A 21,118-nucleotide genomic window follows, 5' to 3' on the forward strand; every position below is an offset into this window, starting at 1 on the left:
TAAATGATGTATAGGAAACGAGTGCAGGACGAACAACAAAGGGGGGCTTGGGACTGGCCAGCTTCCTTCTGGGCCCTGTCAGAGCCCCATTGGGGGGATGAATCCCAAATTCAGCCCCAGCACCATGCATTGGTGTAGGATTCCGGAGCTGGAAGGGCCTGGAGAGCACCCAGCCTCTCCCCTCTTTGGTAAGAGGAAAAATAACTAACCCTCCCAGGATGGAAGGTCTGTTCTCTTTCCTTGCTCTTTCCAGCGTGGACATTCAGCCAGTTTCAGTCCTAGACCTTGACAGTGAAGAAGTGCCTCTTTATGTCTTGAGTTAGCTTTGCGTGTAGCTCAGGAACATTCCTTTCTGCAAAATATATATGTTTTTCATTATAAAGTAATATGACCACATTACAGAAAACAGATACGAGGGGAAAAAAGTAAGTCATCCATAATCCCATGACCCGAACATAAGCACTGTCAGCATTTGCTATATTTCCGTTGTCTGTTTTTCTTCCAATGCATCTGCTTTTTCCATACTTACAGTCATGGCATACATACAATTTTGTGTCCTGCTCTTTCACTTAATATTTCCCTGAAAGTTATATACCATAAGCACTTTTTCATATTTGCCACGTAGCCTTATTTTTAGTGGCTATATATTATAACCAAAGACTAGACCATTTCCTTTCATTATGTCTGGGATAGTAGGCCTGGGGTTTATTTGCCAGCTGAAAGCTTTACCATTATCTTTTGCTTTTTTTCCCCCCACTTTCTCCAGGCACCAAGTTTTCAGAATTAACATCAGAAATGAAGATGAGATCAGCAAACTCAATCGGCTAGTGAATTCAGACAACCTTAAGGTACCTAGTTCTCTTTCTCTTGAGTATCAATTAACCGTGGTGGGAGAAGACTCTTGCAGCACTGGCATTGTTATTCCTGAAGAGTTTCTGTGTATAATCCTATATTAATCAACATGTCTTTATACAATGGAGAGAGCTGGTGGGGAAGTGCTCTCCAGGGAGATGGGGTCCTTAGCAGAGGGCTTCATCTTTCTGCCATTGACTTGTCACTCCTTGAGCTTTGCCATGTGTTGCCTGCTGGGCAGGCCTGACCAGATAAAACTGAAATGGCAGAAGTTTGCCCTTGTGCAGAACTCAGCTTCTCAGGGACCACCCAGGCTTTTGGCAGTTGTTCTAGAAGAATGAGTTCTTTGTGCTTTTTACCTGAACTATCCTTTAACCTGGTTTTACTTCTTTTCTCCTCAGCTCGACTTGTGGAAATCTCCCTCTACCCTCGGTCATCCTGCAGATGTCCTGGTCCCTTCTTTCAGTCTGCAGGAAGTCAAATCCTTCCTGGAGGACCATGGCTTAGAGTACTCAGTGGCTATTGAAGACCTGCAGGTGGGTAGGCCAAGGTCCCTCCACTGGTCTTGCATAGGACCAAGTAGCCAGAGTGGACTTGGAACATTTTCAAGTTCTGGCCTCATTCTTCTCCATTGAACAGATAAAGACATTGAGGTATATGGAAGTAAAGTGCAGTGACTTGTTAGAGGAACATGTTGTGCTAGAAAGGGCTTACATGGCAAACCAGTCAGATCTGGATCCAGATCCTGATTTTGCTAACTACTAGCTGTGTAATTTCAGACAAACTGTTACCCTCTTGAGACTCTGTTCCTTCATCAGTAAAATGGTAATAGTTATATCTACTTCATACGATTAATTGAGATTAAGTGCTTAAATGTACATAAAATATCTAACAGTGCATGGTATGTCATAGCTATCTCACAAGTATTAAGTCTCTTTTTTTTTATTTGAAGTCAAGAGGGAAGAATAGAATGTGTGCTGGTGGGGAGGTGCTGAAGGCCAGTCATAAAAAATATCCTTTGAGAATTATTTGCTGGTCCAGTGGCTTCACACTTACATTGCAAGGGGGAGAAGTTCAATCCCTGATCAGGGAACTAAGATCCCTCATGCCATGTGGCATGGGCAAAAATAAATAATAAGCGTGGTTGGTGAAAGGGAGAATGTTACCAGCAGCCCCTAGCAGAGTCAGCGTCACTGCCCAAGTCAGAGACCAGCCTCACGAGCTGTATTTGAACAGCAGGACAGTGTCTGGCTCACGTTCTCTCCTTCACCGAGGTGGGTTGTGGGCTAATTGGTGATTTGGCCTGGGAGTTTCCTGATGGTGTGAGCAGCTGTGAGCTTATTAATCATCCTCACATGTCACAGACATCTGCCAGGAGCCTTCAAAGTAGGAGTGGTTGTAAGAATTTCTTTGTTTCTGAATGGTTTCCCAAGCTGGGTATTTCAGAGGCACTGGATACCAGATGCAGGCTGACGTCTAGAGAATTCATAGTATAGAATAACCAAATGGCACATATGTTGCTTCCAGGGAGAAAGTGAGTTTTGAATGAGGTGTTGTACGTTGGGCTCCAAGAAGTAAGATTTTATAGATACGGGGAAGAAATCTGACCCCCTTTTATACCTTGACGTTTGTGCTGCTTGATATGTGTGCTGAGGGTGCTGCCATCTTGGCCAGCCCATATCCCAAGGAAGAGTGGAAACAACATGAACCTCTGCCCCCAGAGAATCACTTTGTAATGTTGCCATGTCTGTTTCAGAACGTTTTAGATAGTGAACACCAACAGCTACAACGCAATGTACGTCAAGAACTGAGCAATAATTGCTTTAACTATGGGGCCTATCACACCCTGGAAGATGTAAGTATTTCAAAGCAGGTGAAGATCAGATCATTGGCCTTTTGGGTTTTGTAACCCCTCTCCTTACTTCCAGGAGGTGTTAGTCCCTAGTACAGTACGCCTACAATGAGGGGTTAAAATGTGTACACTTCAGCTTCTTTCTGATTCTTGGGTTGTTTATCTCCTAAGAGCAGAGTGAAATGCAAACTGAACATTTACTCCCACATGCATCCTTCTTTTCTTAAGCAACCCCTCAAAGAAAACCATGAAGTAATTGCAACCATTTTCAGTCCTCGTAATTCAACCTTGTTATATTCCACCAGAATCCCTGTACTTTATTCACCCAGATTAAAGTGTTACTTATCCCAGGCAAATAGACAAGTGATTATTTCCAAGGTTAACCAAATATTTCCACTCATTTATCATGACTACTTATAATGGGTATTTGTTCCATAATACATGTTGGTGCTGTGTTTAGTTAGAAATCACTTATATAAATGACTTTCAAGGTAAGCCAACCCTTCAAATAAGAAATTTGGAGCAGAATAATTTAATGTAATATTGGAATTTGAAGAACCAAGAAGGACTGGAATGGAACTGAATCACGTAGCCTATGGTTTTCTTAGGCCCCTAATGTTTTTTTCCTTAGTCTGGAAATTCTCTACTAACTCAGGAACAAACCCCAAATCTAAACTGGTATTTTGTTTCCTATGGCTGAATATATATCCAAAGATAGAGTTCCTGGCATGCTTTTCATGAGGCATATACTTTGAATTATTTTTCTTTCAGATGAGGTTTTTTCCCCAAGCTTTTTTCCCACTTCTTTCCCAGGATTGTCAGTAGCTTTGTTTATTGTGTACACTTGGCCACACTGCCCCTTGATCCCTCTTGTGACCACTGACATACATCTGCAAAACAGCTGGATAAAGTCAGGAGTTCAGTCCAGGGCCATGGACGAAAATGGAGCTGAGGCCCACACAGGGATCCAGCCCGTGACGATAGCCTCATTAACACGGGGCACTCCCGAGCTGAGCTAACAGGTTGCAAATGTCACCCAAGATTCTGGAAACACCATCCCCTCACCTGACTGCTGCAGGATCCTCACGTTCCTATCCACTCAATTTTGTTCTCTGACTTGAGGTATCATTGTCATCTGGCTTGCAGCAGAAGGCTACTCGTATTCAGTTCTTTGTAAAAACAGCTTTTACAAGCACATATCCCACAATCACTTAAACCTTCTTAGGTCTCTAAAGGGAATTTCCTGTTTGTTTCTGCCAGGGTTTCTAATTTAAGACCCTGTGTGCGTATTGTTGTGGTGGCAGTTACTTTTGTTATTGTTGTGGGTAAGCTTTCCCCTTGTGTTGGCACTGTGAATTTGCAACCCCATGTCTGGACACAGCTTGTTGTTTTAACTTTTCCTGAGTAACTCTCCTCTCATAACTTCAGGCAGGCATCTGGCTTTTGCTCCACTTTCTAGGGTCGGTGGGTAGAGTTTCCAGGCCCTTTTCATGGCCATAATTACCACTTTCCAGCTCTCAAGTTGGAACTTGCTCCTTGCTCCAGGCAGGGTCCTTTGCCCTCTACTCCTCTTCCTGGTTGCTATAAACCCTCAGAACCTAAGACGGATATCTAGCCCTGGGGCTTCACCTTTTGTCCTGTACTCTGTTAGCTTGCTCTCTCTTCATTTCTGGCACAATTTTTCCTTTTTTTTTTTTTTGGCTTTTAAATTTGTCTGGGACTCATTTTCATAGTATTTTATCTGGCTTGCCTATATATTTGAGAGCGAGTTTCTTGCTCAGTCTGCCATAATGACTGCAAGTCTGATAAACCCTTTAAGCTTGATTTTATTCTGTATTGATTGCACACTTTCCTTCTCTGTAAAGCTCCTTCTTTCAAATTTAAGGTCTAAATATAAATTCATTTATTTCTTTATTTCAGCCCTCAAAAAGTTTGAACAACTAAGGTGGATGAATTCCATTTAAAGCAAACCCTTTTTTTTTTTTATCCCTGAAAGCAAATAAAAGCATTCATAACCTTGTTTTGTTACAGCTCTTCAATTGAGAGATCAAAGTCTTTAGAAGAATCACTTCCAAAGTGGAGTGCTTGTACAGTGGGGTGTAAGCAAGATAGTCCACTGGAATGGAGGAATAAACTGTTGCAATTTCTATTTATATTTCTACATATATTTGAATTTATTATTAATGTAACAACTTTTGTTTCTATTTTTTGTTTTATAATGTACATAATATACTTGTGTGGTATTATACATATTTATAGTACATGCTGAATTTTCTTCCTAACTGATGGGAAAAGTGATGAAAAAAAAGGAGGGGAGTTCTTTCAAGAATCTTGGCTAAATGGGGCCCTAGGTGGTTATCTAGACTCACTTCAGTTCAGTTGCTAAATCCTGTCTCTTTGTGACCCCATGGACTGTAGCATGCCAGGCTTCCCTGTCCTTCACCAACTTCCGGAGCTTGCTCAAATTCATGTCCATTGAGTTCTTGATGCCATCCAACCATCTGGTCCTCTGTTGTCCCCTTCTCCTCCTGCCTTCAATCTTTCCCAGCATCAGGGTCTTTTCAAATGAGTCATCTTCTCATCATGTGGCCAAAGTATTAGGGCTTCAGCTTTAGCATCAGTCCTTCCGATGGATATTCAGGACTGATTTCCTTTAGGATTGACTGGTTTGATCTCCTTGAAGTCCAAGGGACTCTCAAGAGTCTTCTGCAATACCATAGTTCAAAAGCATTAATTCTTTGGCACTCAGCTTTCTTTGTGGTCCAACTCAATCCATACATGACTACTGGAAAAACCATAGCTTTGACAAGATGGACCTTTGTTGGCAAAGTAATGTCTCTGGGTTTTAATATGCTGTCTAGGTCGGTCATCGGAGAAGGCAATGGCACCCTACTCCAGTACTCTTGCCCGGAAAATCCTATGGATGGAGGAGCCTGGTGGGCTGCAGTCCATGGGGACGCAAAGAGTCAGACACGACTGAGCGACTTCACTTTCACTTTTCACTTTCGTGCATTGGAGAAGGAAATGGCAACCCACTCCAGTATTCTTGCCTGGAGAATCCCAGGGACGGGGGAGCCTGGTGGGCTGCCGTCTATGGGGTCGCACAGAGTCGGACACGACTGAAGTGACTTAGCAGCAGCAGCAGCAAGTCGGTCATAGCTTTTCTTCCAAGGAGCAAACATCTTTTAATTTCATGGCTGCAGTCACCTTCTGCAGTGATTTTGGAGCCCAAGAAAATAAAGTCTCTTGCTGTTTTCATTGTTTCCCTATCTGTTTGCCATGAAGTGTTGGGACTGGGTGTCTTGATCTTAGTTATTTTGAATGTTGAGTTTTAAGCCAGCTTTTTCAGTCTCCTTCACTTTCATTAAGAGGCTCTTCAGTTCCTCTTTGCTTTCTGCCATAAGGGTGGTGTAATCTGCATATTTGAGGTGATTGATATTTCTCCCAGCAATCTTGATTCCAGCTTGTGCTTCATCCAGCCCAGCGTTTCTCATGATGTACTCTGCATATAACTTAATAAGCAGGGTGACAATATACGGCCTAGACTAGTATAGTGCAAAGGGCCACACTTTTGAAGCAGTATTTGTATACATGTTTCTACTCTCATTTAACGGACTATAATTTTGTGGACAAATGTGTTTTTCTCTAGAAAATCATAGACATGGATTCTTAGGCAGTTGCTTAATATTAAGCATTTCATATTGTCAACCCCAAGGTTAGGGGACTATAAAAAAATCATTAAGATCAACAAAATAAAGTTCACAGATACCCATCTAGAGCTGAACAAATTTTTTAAATGCCCCTGTGTTTACTTTTTCACACTTCAGATTCACAAAGAGATGGACAGCATTGTCAAATCTTATCCTCACTTGGTAAGCGCAGTGAAGATTGGGCATTCATTTGAGAACCGGTTGATGTATGTCCTGAAGGTGAGGCTCCATGCACCTTGAAGAGCCCGACTGGACTCAGGCTCCTGGTTCCTTGTGTCTAGGACTCAGCCCTCACACTTTTGAAAGAGGCAGATTGTAAGGACCTCCTTGACTTCAGGGAGGAGGGTGAGGTGGGGACACCTCTGCTCGGGTTAGAAGTTGTTCTGACACAGGGTCCCCTGCTTCTGCTTGTTGTGAATGGAGTTAGAAGGAGCACATCCCTTTCCAAGTTTTGGCTGAAAGGCAGGATCAGGAAGAGGTGAGTGGACTTCCCTGGTGGTCCAGTGGTTAAGAATCCACCTGCCAATGCAGGGGACCTGGGTTCAATCCCTGGTCCAAGAAGATTCCACAAGCTAAGGGGCAACTAAGCCCGTGCACCACAACTACCGAGCCGACGCTCTAGAGCCTGTGTGCCACAGCTACTGAGCCTGCAACTGCTGAAGCCCGTGAGCCCTAGAGCCTTGCTCTGCAGCAAGAGAAGTCACCACAGCTAGAGAAAGCCCATGCACAGCAATGAAGACCCAGGGCAGCCAAGAAAACTAATAAAACTTAAAAATGAAAGAAGTGGGAGGTGGTTAGTGTTTCAGAAAGCTTTCAGATTGGCCACAGTCTTTTCCCTCCATTCCCATCTTCTGTAAATATGAAGACAAATTGGGATGGGTCTAAAAATTCCATTCTGCTTTTTAGGGGTACTTATTGGAAAAGCAATCTAGGACGGTAATTTTGAGGTTGGTGTAATTTTAAGCCCAGTCTATGATCCTTGGCTACATCAAGCCTAATTTCCAGATATTTCTAACAGATTTTAGGTCTATATTGGCAAAAGAGGCAAAGAATTTATGGCAGTGACATAAATTACATAAATAATCCAGCCAAATGAGTAAAAAGGAATTTGGAGATATAAACCATGGAACAAGTGATGGTGCCTAGAATTTGTCAAACCCTTAGATCCATACAGGTCCTGAGGGATCCAGGCTTACAGCAATGGTGAAATTACCAGTGGGAGAAGCCCTGCCTTTGAGCTGGTTGCTGTCAAATAATCTACATAAATTTAGATTATTTGCCAACTGATGGAGACCTTTGCTTCATTAGCACCAAGCTCTGATCCAAGGGGACCCAACACTAAAAGGGAGCAGTCAGAATTCATTTCATGCAGTAAGCAATAGTGAACCCCCTTTCCTCATTTTAAAACTGATTTCATTTATGGCATCAGCTAGAACAGGCTGGTTCATGCACTTTTGTGTACCTCTCTGTTGAGATACCATTTGAGGTCATTCAAGAGACATAAAGTGAAAGTGAAGTCACTCAGTCATGTCCGATTCTTTGTGACCCCATGAACTGTAGCCTACCAGGTTCCTCCATCCATGGGATTTTCCAGGCAAGAATACTGGAGTGGATTGCCATTTCCTTCTCCAGGAGATCTTCCTGACCCAGGGATTGAACCCAGGTCTCCTGCATTGTAGGCAGACGCTTTACCATCTGAGCCACCAGGAAGTCCATTTAAGAGACATAATATTATCTCTAATCACACTGAAATTATAATTCACAATAGCAGTTGTTTCCCCTTCCCATTTGCTTCCAACCTTGGAGTGGTTCAAGCTGCCTGGAGCTGTGGTGCTGCAATTCGGCCCTGCCAGTCAATTAAGCTCCTCGACCTGGAGAAGCTTGATAAATGGATGGTGCCCTCAGGAACATTTGGCCTCTGAATGATCTTAAATGGTTTAAATGAATAGGGGCGAACTGGGAAGAGGAGAGGAGAGGTGAGTAGACACACAGCCAGACAGAAGGGTAATTTTCTGGCCTCTTTTTTCTTCCAGTTCAGCACTGGAAAAGGCAGGCAGCGCCCGGCCATTTTGCTGAATGCAGGCATCCATGCCCGGGAGTGGATCTCATCGGCCACAGCAATCTGGACTGCGAGAAAGGTCATGTCGCCTAGTATTAGCCCAGCATTCTGCAGGGCCAGGGGTGCCCTGTACTGTACTATGCAGCTGTACCTGGGAGGGGTGGGATGTGGTAGGTTAGGAGGGTACTCTCACAGGAACAATAGGCTGGGGGAGTCTTTTCAAATTGGAGAAACAAAAGATCAGAGCCCCACAGTCAGCCTCATAGTTTAGCTAAATGGCAATGTCCGCTCATAGCAGTGAGCATACTAATGAGCTGTAGAGGTGGCCCTGAAACACTGACACATAGTCAGTCCTGCTCAGCAGCAAGGCTCAGATAATTTTTACCTTCAGTCCCTTTCAGGCTCTCCTGGCTCTCAGGGACCTCATGCTATCTCCATGCTCTGTCCCTCTGGAAAGTCTAGTTGAAGCCAGTTCCAGGGAGGAGGGGTGGTGCGAGTGGAGGATCCATCTTCCCCAACCCTAGCACAGGGGCTCATATTCCTAATAACTATTATGATGTGTGGTTCTCCTTTCCCCTGCTCCTACCCCCTGGAAGGAAGAATAAACCAGGCAGCCCAGGACTCATTGAAGTTGATGTCATCAGGTAGCCATGTTCCCTCAGATTTTGAAGTGCTCCGTGGGCTTTGCAGAGAGCTGCACCTACAAGGGTGGCAGGGAGACTGCCAGAGGGTAGATGCTGTTCTAGGAGCTGGGCATCTGGGGAAGATACTCTGACTTAGATCTAGCAACCCAGCCTGCAAAGACATAGCTGACAAGCATGTTGTCTTTGCTTAGATTGCATGTGATTATGGGAGAGATCTAGTCATCACCTCCATCTTGGAGAAAATGGATATATTCTTGTTGCCGGTGGCCAATCCTGATGGATATGTGTACACTCATACTCACGTGAGTAATACTGACAGATGGGCTGGGCTTGGAGTTAAGACCTGTTTGTTGATTTCCTTGCTTTGTGACTGCATAGACCTTTATCTATGACCTTAGATAAAAATTCCATAAAATGTGCACTTTAGGAGCTTCCTTGGGGGGTCTCATTTTCCAGTCATTCTCTGGGCTGAGGGTTACCAGGGTATGTTTTTTTTCTTATAAAGAATCGTCTAATGAACTTCCTATTATGGATCTTGAGCAATTATCAACACTTTACCTATCTTCTTTTCATTTCTTTCCCTCCTACATATTTTTTTTTTCTGATGTATTTTAAAGCAAATCCCAGACATCAGGTTACTTCATTCAAAACTTCTTTAGTCTTCATCTCTGCTGCTGCTGCTGCTAAGTCGCTTCAGTCGTGTCCGACTCTGTGTGACCCCATAGATGGAAGCCCATCAGGCTCCCCCGTCCCTGGGATTCTCCAGGCAAGAACACTGGAGTGGGTTGCCATCTTCATCTCTAGTTGATGATAATTAAAACACCACCACTATCAACAGTAAAAAAATTGGATGGAAGTTTTTCAATATCATCTAATATCCCTAATTATCTTTAAAATGTCTTTTGAGTCAATTCGTTGAAATTAGGATCCAGATAAGGTCTGTACCTGTATTTGGTTGTTACAACTATGCAGGCTTTTAAATTATACAGCGTCTTCCCCATCCCTACCCTACCCCCACATGTCTTTTAGAATGTCATTCATTTGTTGGAGAAACCCAAGTAAATTGTCATGTAAAATGTGTCACATTCTGAATTTGCCTGATGACTTCTTTGTTCTGTGCCATTTAATTTATTCCCTCATCCCCTGTGTTTCCTGTTCACTTGCGGTCAGATCTAGATGCTCGATTGGAGTCAGGTCAGTTTTTTAGGCAAGGGTTCAATAGTTGCTGTGCACTTGCTATCACGTCAGTTATCATTGAGGCCGATAATGTCCATTTGTTCCACTTTGACTGAAGCCCTAAATTATTCAGTGGATTCAGGTGGCATCAGGTCATTTTGGGGAAGTCCTTTTCTCCCGATCAGGAGGCTAATTCTCCCTTCTGGGGAAGGAGAGGAGACTCTGCAGTTAGAGAAGGCTGAAACCCCGATGATCCTTCAAATCTCTGAAGTTGCCTCCAGGACTCAGGCAGCTCGCCCCATCCATGGTGCCATCTCTATCATAGGCCCCCCAAAGAAAAGCTTTACCTCTTCTGTGCCCTGACCCATCTCTGAATGCTGTTTCTTCCTTGATGAATTTTTCAGAACCGATTATGGAGGAAGACACGGTCTGTAAATCCTAGAAGCACCTGCATTGGTGCTGATCCAAATAGAAATTGGGATTCTCATTTTGGAGGTAGGTGGGGGAGACAGTTGTTAAATCCTGATACCTCTGGGTAGCCTTGTCCTTAGGTCTCTGAGCTGGCAGTGAGGGAACTGGTTTGTAGGCTATCTCCATTGCTGGTTCACTGAGAAACTGGGCAAATCCCTTATTCTGTGTATCACTCTATATTATTGTTCAGTGTAATTTTGAAAGGGAATGACTGAGCAGTTTCTGTCCTCCTGAGAGAACACTATTATCTTTAAAACTATTCTATCTTATACAAATCCATGAGCTGACCTTCTACCTGGCCATCCTGGTTCCTGGGCAAGTTACTGAATGGTGGAAGGGCTCTTGGTGGTAACAGAAGAGAGCAATTAGCACTATTACCCCAACAGGCAGGATGACGTTGTGAAGATTAAACTATAGCAGTTTACCCTTAGATGTATTAATATGAACCTCTGCCCTTTGATGTTACGGAACGAAAATGAGAATTAGAAGATGTGGATTCTGAGTTCCAGCTATTTAAAAATCACCCCCACAGTAGTGCCAACTGTATGCTATATAGCTTCCCATATATTATCTTATTTATTCTTCTGACCTAGAGAGTGAGTTTTCTTATTGGAAATGGGACAATGGAAGCTCAGCGACAATCTCAAGAGCATACGGTTGATAAGATTTAGGATCTAAACTCACTTTTCAATTCCAAATTCTGGTGGTTCTCTTTCACTGTTCCACAGCTGTACTGATGTTTTGCTTTTGATGTGATGTTTTAATGTAATGGTTTTAATTTTCTTACTTGTGTAGAAATACCACACAAACCATTGGGGGAAAAATAATGTGACTGTGGGAAAGGAGCTGATAAAAATGTGGCAATTGAGGGCATCAAAGCTAAGTCACAACAGGGATGCTTTCACATACATGTCAGATACCTTAGGGGGCTATATTGTGAGGTAATATAGAAGGCAATAATTTTAAATATCTGTCAAATAATCAAGAGATTTTAGCCACAACAATGGATTATTTTTGGCAGCACTTGGCCATTAAGATCTGAACCAAGAGAATTAGTTGGAGAATAAATGGAGTCATTTTCATTATTAATTAGTATTCATATTAATTATCAAGAATACATATTAATTACTCTTTGTAAAATATGACATTAATTGTTGGTGATACAGTACAAGGTCAACTCTATCCATTAAAGGAATTATCAATTTTCCTGCTCAACACTGGCAGATTCAGCACCCCACTTCCACACCCTCCCCACAATATATACACATTGAGGACTAGATTCTCAGGGCAGCCAGCAGCGGCCTGTGCATGCTTTCTGCCTCTCCTCTGGGTGGAGAATCCTGCATTTCTGTTTCCTTAGCCCATGGGTTAACGTTTCTGCTTGGGTCACTCCCCACAGGAGTGGGAACCAGTAACGACCCTTGCTCTGATACGTATCATGGACTCCATGCCCATTCAGAAGTGGAGGTGAAATCGGTGGCAGATTTCATTACAAATCATGGGGACTTCAAATGCCTCATCGACCTGCACAGCTACTCGCAGCTGGTGATGTATCCATATGGCTACACAACTAGCAGAGTCCCGGATGCTGATGAACTGGTAAGTGGTATATGTGTTTCCTCTGGGTGCTGCTACAGTGGTGGTTCTCGAGCTTTGTAGAGAAAGTCCAGAAGCTGGGCTTGTTTCCAGAAGGGCCCAGTGTTCTCTGTCTCTTCTCTGCAATGTGCCATCAGGCCTACTGGGAACAGGAAGAAGATGATCCTCCTTATTTCTGTGTTTGCTGTGAGTTCCAAGATCCACACTGGATGCTGTTTTTCCTTCTCACTTGTCTTTCTGACCAAAATGTATTGCAGATCCACTGCTTGTCAAGAACTGTGGGCAGCATTGTGGTGTCCAAGGGGGAGGTGCTCCTCACTCGGGGTGTGGTAGAATTTAAGTAGGGTGCAGGCCACAGCCCAGGGGTGCTCTATACCGCATGCAGTGATTCACCCCAGGATGTGAGCAGACACTTAGGGTGAACTCATTGGAGTGGGCCTGACACCTGCAGAGTGACTGCAGGCCTCTCTTTCTCTGCTGGTTTGCTTGAGTGTGCCCCTCTGCCAGGGGTCACAGCTACAGGGCTTATGACTAGGTGTGGTCTAGACTTTGGTCTCAAGCAGGTCCTCTGTGTAGGGCACATCCATATATGGTGGCCCTTTCTCCACCTCCACTCTGAGAACACCCAAACTCTTAAAAGGTTTTCGCTTGAACATACTTGCCCTTCCCTTGTCTTCATGAACATGACATTCCCTTCCCTCAGGTTAGGTGAACATGGTGATGCCTTTACTAGATTTCTAATGGGCTGGTGAACAGCCCTCCAGATCTGCAAAGAGCTGCAATACAGCACCCCAACTTGAGTTTACAATACACCTGTTTTCAGAGCACTTATCTGGCCTTCTTCCACCTCTCTCCTTACCCTGGCCCCAAACTGGAAATAAAGAACTGAGGATGTGATAGAAGGAGTTGGAGGAACCATTCCATTTCTCTCACTTTATAGTTAGGCCTTGGCTCTGGTCAGATGGGAAAGAAGGAGACCAGAAGGGAACTTTGGGTGGTGGGGAGGGGTTGGGGGGTGGGGGTTCAGGAATCTTCCAATCCACTGCAGTACAGAACAGCTGAGGAATGTCTGGCTTCAGAGTCCATTCTTTCTCACTTTAATGATCTCCCGCTCCTAGGATATGGTGGCACGGAATGCATCCAAAGCTATGGCTTCCTTGTCGGGCACTCAGTACCAAGTGGGTTCTGTCGGCTCCACTGTCTGTAAGTACTCCCTGAGTTTACTGGTTACTAGGGAACACTTGGAGAGGATACTTGAAGCTGGAGAAGAGCCACAAGACAGCCTTTTTTTATGTTGTAACCTGTTTTTGTTGCTAGTGATAGGCTGAATTTATGTCAAGTCCGTGTGGTGGTAGTTGTTGCAGGCAACCATCTTCATCGAACTGGGGTGGTGGTACCAGGGCGTGGAGGGGACCCCCTCACCATCCTGTCTGAAATGAACATGTGCATAGCAGGCTTGGTTTAGGAGGTCCTCTGGACAGTCATTAGCATTGAGCTGAAAAAACAAAAAAACTCTATGAAGACTGCAGACCTGACGAGGGTCTTGAGACCCATGACCTACAACTCAACCTCAGTTTCAGGAAATACTTTTGTTTTGGTTTCTCGCTGAAGTGTTTCATCTGAGCATTTCACTCTATTCCTGCTGAGATCCTTCTAGTTCCGTTATTCTGTGATCTGATCTTTAAATTTTTAGATCAGATTGAAGGATATGATTATTTTCCAAGGCCCTAGCTATAAATGGGAAATAGAAACACAAAACATGGGGAGCTAAGCTCCTTTCAAACAAGTGCCCTTCTTTTCCCCCTCTGGTGCCTCCTCTGTAAATAGTTTTCCAACAGTTGGTCTGCCCTCAAAGCCCGTGAAAACTTGCCGATATTGCTTTCCTTTTCCATACTGTAACTCGCTCTCCCATCCTACTTACTTTGCCCTCAACTGCTGTTCTCCTCAGTCTTCCTCTTCTGCAAAGATTCTCCATCCCACCTCCTAGGTCCTCATCTATACTCTGACCTCAGCACTCTTGTCTGTATTTCACATGCCACCAAGCTGCATAAAGCACTTAGCAGGATGTTGATGTTTGTGTTGCTAATTGCATCAACAAGCTAGTAATTACTCATGGTTTATCATTACTAGTGTTGTTGAATGGGAGCACCTCTGAGAACAAACACATCAGGAGAGGTTCACCACCTTCTATTTAATTAGTCAGAACTGAGCCCTATGCCAAAGAGAGCTAAAGGAAGTTGGCAGGAGCCTTCTGAGGAGGTCCTCTCCAAAGATCTCTGCAGGTCACCAGAGTCCTGGATTTTGGGTCTAAACGCCAGTTTAAAGAATAGAGCACTGGGACGACCCAGAGGGATGGTATGGGGAGGGAGGAGGGAGGAGGGTTCAGGATGGGGAACACATGTATACCTGTGGCGGATTCATTTTGATATTTGGCAAAACTAATACAATTATGTAAAGTTTAAAAATAAAATAAAATTAGGAAAAAAAAAAAAAAAGAATAGCCTTTTCCTCCCATATCAAAAAACATTCTTCTTCCCAGCATAAGCTGTCCCCAAAGTAAGAGATACTCATCAGATTGCTCCAACAGAGTAGGACAAAGGCTCTCCTGAGTGTTATCAAGAGACATAATATTTTCTACCTCTTTCAAGAGCTCATCTTCTGTATTTTTTACAGGCTTTGCCTGCCCTCCTTTCTTCCCCAAAATGAAATCAATTTTTGTATAAAAATACTCTCACTCTCTGGGTTAGGGTGTGTAGGACGTAAGTACTTGACATTTGTTCCTTCAAGTGCTGACCCTTTCCTTAGATTAATCCTTTTAGATGAATTATAAAATTTGTATATATTATTCAATTATACAAATTATTTGTATTTGTATGAATATAAATAATTCTAAAATGGATTTTCACACTCTCCTGCCTTCTTTGAGCATGTAGAAGAGATTTAAGTTCCTTTCTTCATGACTGAGTGGCTTTCTGAATGTCAGTTGTTGTATCTTGAAAGCCTTCTGTGCTATATTGGACTGTTCAATCCTTTTGCTAAATAGCCCAGCTTGTTTTGCTTCTTTAATTCTTGTGTCTGCTTTCTAGAATTTTCATGTCTCCTTCCTTAGGCCACCTTCCTCTAGCAACCCTTTCCCCTCCTCTTCACAGATTCTGATCTACTAAGGGCTTAGAAACAAAGTCTTTGAGCTTGTTTGGCTCATGGGTAGATTGTGAGTTTTAAGGATGTTCATGACAGCATTGTTTAGTTATAGAAGACTGGGAAGCACCTAAATGTTTATCAGTAGAGTACTGGATGAAAATGCATTTGGTGTATTCCTACAGTGAAACGGAAAAGGAAATGACAGTCCACTCCAGTATTCTTGCTTGGAAAATCCCATGGACAGAGGAGCCTGGCAGGCTACAATCTATGGGGTCAGAAAGAGTCGGATATGATTAAGCAACTTCACCTCATTTACAGTGAAACATTATGCAGCCCTTAAGTGAATGAGGTGGATCTGTATGTGCTAATAGGAAATAATCTTCAATTGTTAATTGAAAAATAGAGTGTGCACACCAGTGTTATTAGTATGTTCCCAGTTATGTTTAAAAAAGAGTAGGTAGGTAGACTTAGCAAGGACCCAAGTAAAGTGAAGTTCTTGAATCTGATCAGTTTGTTCAGCAGAGGTCCTCCTGCCCTCTTCCTGAATTTAAAACCTGTTCTGAAATACTTGAGCTTGCTATGTAACTTGCTGGTGCCATAGTCTGTTTATTATTCAGCATTTTTCTCCAGGTAGAGAAAATCTGTAGGAATTATACAGGAATTTCAGAGAGATTAGGAGAGCCTATTCCATAACCTCAGGGAACATGTAATTGCAGCTGAAGCAGCATCTCTGCTGCTGCTGCTGCTGCTAAGTCGCTTCAGTCGTGTATGACTCTGTGCGACCCCATAGACGGCAGCCCACCAGGCTCCAGGCAAGAACACTGGAGTGGGTTGCCATTTCCTTCTCCAATGCATGAAAGAGAAAAGTGAAGGTGAAGTCACTCAGTCGTGTCTGACTCCTAGTGACCCCATGGACTGCAGCCTACCAGGCTCCTCTGTCCATGGGATTTTCCAGGCAAGAGTACTGGAGTGGGGTGCCATTGCCTTCTCCGTGAAGCAGCATCTCTAGAAAATCACAAATGGTATCATAAGAAACAACATTCAGGAACAATGGAAAAATAAAGGGACCCATATTTTAACAGACATGTGTATATTATGGGCTTCCCTGGTAGCTTAGTTGATAAAGAATTTGCCTGCAATGCAGGAGACTGCCACAACACAAGAGACACAGGTTCAATCCCTGGGTCAGGAAGGTCCCTTGGAGAAGGAAATGGCAGCCCACTCCAGTATTCTTGTCTGAGAAATCCCATGGACAGAGGAGCCTGGTGGGCTACAGTCCATGGGGCCACAAGAATTGCACACAACTGAGCAACTAAACCACCACCACCATATGTTTTATATATAAAACATTCTAACTGAACCCCAAGTAGGTTGAAGAAAGCATGGGCTTTGTCATCAGATGGATTTGAATTCCAGCCCTGCCATTTTCCATCTATGTTTTCTTAGACAAAGTATTCTATTCTGAGCCTGGATTTTTTTCTTATCTGAAAAACAAGGACAGTAATACCCATCTCACTGGTTTATTAAAGATTAAACGTAAACTTACCAGTATGATGACTGGCTCATGGTAGATGTTCAACAAATGATAGCTGCTGTTGACATTGTTATTTTATTATTCAGTATCATCTACACTACACCTTTATCCAGTTTCTGCTAGAGTTTGACTGGAAGAAGCAGGAAAACAGGCTTTTGCCTCCTTGGCCTTTTGACAAAGGGAAGTCCCAAGTGCTTCCTTCCCTCTGTGTTGTTAGTTACCTCTTGAGATGCAAAAAGTTATCCTAAAATTTAGCAGCTTAAAACAATAAACATGAATTTTCTTATACAGTTTCTGTGTGTCAGGAACTCAAGAGCTGCCTAGCTGGGTGGCTCTGGCTCAGGCACTCTCGGGAGGTTGCAGTCAGGATGTCTTCCAGGGTTACAGTCGTCTAGAGGCTTAATGGGGCTGAGGGATCTGCTTCTCAGACTCACTCTGGTGCCTGCCAAGTGATTGCTAATTGTTGGCAGTGAGTTCTTCACCACATAGACCTCTTTATAAAGGTCTGCTTGAGTGTTCTTACAACATAACAGCTGGCTCTATCAGAGCCAGTAACCCAAGAGAGAGCAAGGGCAGAAGCCATGATATTTATGACCTAGCTTTGAAGGGTGCACACTTTCATTTCTGCAGTCAAACAGATCATGTTGGCCCTGCCCAGTATAGGAGGGCATTACACAAGGATGTGAATACTAGGAGATAGGATCATTGTGGCTGTGATGGAGGCTGCCTCCCACACTCTGCAGAGATTGGCTTCCAGTGACCTGAAGGAGTCCAAACAGTGAATTGGTGACAAAATGGAAATGCGGATTTAAAATCTCCTGGATTGAGACTGGTGAAGACCTTCCTGGTGCAGGACGGCCTGAGACACAGGGATCAGGTCAACATTTGTGTGTTGTAGGTTGATGACTTTCAGAAAGAACTGTAGATCACTGAGGAACCATAGGTTGGCAGCGCTCCGAGCCCCATCCCGTCTAACCCTGAAAGGAACTAGGCTTCAAAGTGTTTTCTCTTTTTGACTTAACAGATACAGCTAGTGGGAACACTATTGACTGGGCATATGATAATGGCATCAAGTATGCGTTCTCTTTTGAGTTGAGAGATACTGGTTTCTATGCCTTCGCTCTGCCAGCCGACCAGATCATCCCCACTGCACAGGAGACCTGGCTGGGGCTCAAGACCATCATGGAGCATGTGCGGAACAACATCTAGAAGAGAGCCTTGCTCTGTCTACATTTTGTATTCCCTTGTCCACACACACACAGAGGCCATTATTAAAGAGAGCGTGTTCCTTCACACATGAGTCGGAGTCTTCTGGCTTTGTAGAGAACACAGGTCAGCCCCCGGCCAGCCCCCTTCCTTGTAGTTTGTGCATTCTGGCCGTGCGCTGAGAGAAGCACTTCTGCCAGCCTGCTGTGTTTTGGTTCTGCTGTTTCAATGAGCCCTCTGTATGCCTTTCCTTCCACGTAGCTGGGTGGGCAAGCCACACTTAGGATCAACCCTTACTGGGTGGCATGTCTCTACCTCATGTTTAGATCAAAAGGTGTGTGAAATGGTTCTCTAGTTTCATCCGATCTAGCCACACCCATGGCCTTGCTCTGGTGGGGGCCCCAAGGGAAGTGCTGTGGGAGGTAATGCTGTCTTTTAGACTGGTCTCACAGATGTCACAGAACTTCCTTTAACTGATCTCACTCCTTCTTGAACATATTTTTCTTTGAAAAATAAATCCCATAGGGTCATCAGTACAGGTCATCCCCTTGTTTTGTTTTTGTTCGCTCTTAGTCTGAATATAAGACTCACGTCTCATAACTGGGTCAAAAATTCCCAGATATTACAATTCTGATCACATTCTCCCCTTTGTTATTCAGTGTAACTGGGATCCAGAAGGTGATCTGTGTCCTCAGGTACTGCTCACTTAGAAAGCCTGGATTAAGTGCTGATCTAATATAATAGCAGGATAGCTAAATTATCCCCATCTGTCCTGATGGGCTCACCTCTACTTTGCCTTTTGAACTTACTTCAGAGATCTTTCTCTCACCCTGTTGGTCCTAAATCACTCCTCTGGCTTAGGTAATCTTACTACCCTTGCACATCCCTATTTGTTCTCTGGTGTACCTTGTTTCCTTCTCCTGGTTTTCAATTTTTGGTTTTGATCTTTAAAGTTGCTTTTTCTATTTTGCATCCTGGACCTTGAGTAGCAAGGTGGAGCAAAGATTCATCAGTCAGGCTCCTCTTGTTACATTCTTCCTTAGCATGTACCATCTGCCTCTTTTATTTTCTCTCTCTCTCTTTTTTAATTTGCTCTTTTCAAACATGTCTGTAAATCTTACCCTTCTGCCTAGGATTTGTGCAGCATCTGGTATGTGCTCATAAGCCAATAAATATTCAATATGAGTCTCCTGATCATCTTCTATTCTTTGCCTTCACCTGAATGGAACCAAGCCATGGTTTTGAATATGCAGCTCTTTATAATGTCAAAAGTCAATTTTAATCCCTGTCCACATATCACATGACATATCCTTCTCCATCAGGCTAAGGGGCCTCCAGGGTACTGTTACCTTGGTGACTGCACTCTGGTCCTGGGTCTAGTTCTTAGTTTTTCAGCTCAGAGGCTTGATATTTTTTGTGTCTGTATTGATTAGACTTGGGGATGCTGACTCACGCCTACAGAGCTCAGATGAGGCACATGATAAAATCAGAATACAAATTTATTAATTTACATCATGGCATGTAACTGTTTAGTGGATTGGATCCTCACGTCAGCCTGAACAGTACATTCTCTCCCTGTAGGCAAAGATACATGGGAAGCCAAATTATAATCAGAAGGTTGTTTAGTGAGCGGGGCGTCAGAGCAAGGAAAGTTAATTACAGTCTATGATTAGAATTTTTAATGGTATCCAGCTCTAATAGCATGATACATCCAATTCTATAACCAGAGCACACCTGCCAGCCAGCTGGTCGCTTGTGCTGGCTAGTCAGGGCTGCTGCAGACCAGACAATGCCTCAGTAGATATAACATGCTTGCCTCTGTGACTTGCCTGTAACCTCTGTTTGTGGAACCCCTTGCCCACCCCCAAGATTGAAATGGTCCTTTAGACTCCTTAAGAGAAAGATTTATTAAACAAGGCATAAAAAACCATAAAAGAATACCTATGATTATAATAACATTAAGAGATATCATTAAAAGACACTATAAAATGAGAAAACAAGTTGGAAATTAGAAGATAGCCATAATATTCATAATACACTCAAAAGACAAAGGACATACAAAGAACTACAGATTAGTAAGAAAAGGACAAATAATCCAATAGAAAAGTGGATAAAAGATATGAGCAAGCACTTCACTTAAGAAGCGGTAACAGGTATTCTGATAACATAGGAAGAGATGATTGGGGCTTCCCCCATGGCTCAGTGGTAAAGAAACTGCCTGCAATGCAGGAGCTGCAGGAGAAGCAGGTTCGATCCCTGGGTGAGGAAAATCCCCTGGAGGAGGCCATGGCAACCCACTCCAGTATTCTGTCCTGGAGATTCCCATGGACAGAGGAACTTGGCAGGCTACGGTCCAGAGGGTGGACTTCCCTGGTGGCTCAGTGGTAAAAAATCTGCCTGCAGTGCGGGAGACATGGTTTCAATCCCTGGGTCAGGAAGATCTCCTGGAGAAGGAAATGGCTGCCCACTCCAGTATTCTTGCCTGGAGAATCCCATGGACAGAGGAGCTTAGTGGGCTACAGTCCTGGGATCACAGAGTTGGACACAACTGAGTGACTTGACACTTTCAGGAAGAGATGATTACTGATGGAAGACATATAAATCAAAACCAAAATGAAAAGCCATTTTATACTCATTCAGTTTATATAAGTCAGAAAGTTGGAGAACTTCCCTGGTGGACAGTGGATAGGAATCTGCCTGCCAAAGCAGAGGATACTGATTCGATCCCTGGTCTGGGAAGATTCCTTATGGCATGGAGCCACCAAGCCTGTGCACCACATTACTGAGCTTGTCTCTAGAACCTTCGCACTCCAATTACTGAGCCAGTGTGGTGCAGCTACTGAAGTCGATGTGCCTCCAGCCTGTGCTCTGCAACAA

General features: G+C 43.6%; 2 protein-coding genes across 2 annotated transcripts in view; both read left to right on the forward strand.

Annotated features, from left to right (window-relative positions):
* Positions 1–18,328, forward strand: part of CPA4 (carboxypeptidase A4) — a 45,036-nt gene extending 26,708 nt beyond the window's left edge. Inside the window, exons 6-15 of the mRNA XM_024991158.2 lie at positions 767–848; positions 1,254–1,388; positions 2,609–2,707; positions 6,532–6,633; positions 8,448–8,552; positions 9,309–9,419; positions 10,698–10,788; positions 12,164–12,363; positions 13,479–13,563; positions 18,060–18,328. Of these exons, the coding sequence (XP_024846926.1) occupies positions 767–848; positions 1,254–1,388; positions 2,609–2,707; positions 6,532–6,633; positions 8,448–8,552; positions 9,309–9,419; positions 10,698–10,788; positions 12,164–12,363; positions 13,479–13,563; positions 18,060–18,244 (1,195 nt within the window). The 3' untranslated portion in view covers positions 18,245–18,328. The remainder of the gene's footprint in view (positions 1–766; positions 849–1,253; positions 1,389–2,608; positions 2,708–6,531; positions 6,634–8,447; positions 8,553–9,308; positions 9,420–10,697; positions 10,789–12,163; positions 12,364–13,478; positions 13,564–18,059) is intronic.
* CPA5 (carboxypeptidase A5) overlaps positions 12,049–21,118 on the forward strand; it is a 54,291-nt gene continuing 45,221 nt past the window's right edge. Inside the window, 2 exon segments of the mRNA NM_001077905.2 lie at positions 12,049–12,363; positions 13,479–13,563. The gene's annotated coding sequence lies outside the window, so the exon portion shown is untranslated.

This window comes from Bos taurus, chromosome 4, assembly GCF_002263795.3.
Source record: "Bos taurus isolate L1 Dominette 01449 registration number 42190680 breed Hereford chromosome 4, ARS-UCD2.0, whole genome shotgun sequence".
In the NCBI taxonomy this organism is placed as follows: domain Eukaryota; kingdom Metazoa; phylum Chordata; class Mammalia; order Artiodactyla; family Bovidae; genus Bos; species Bos taurus.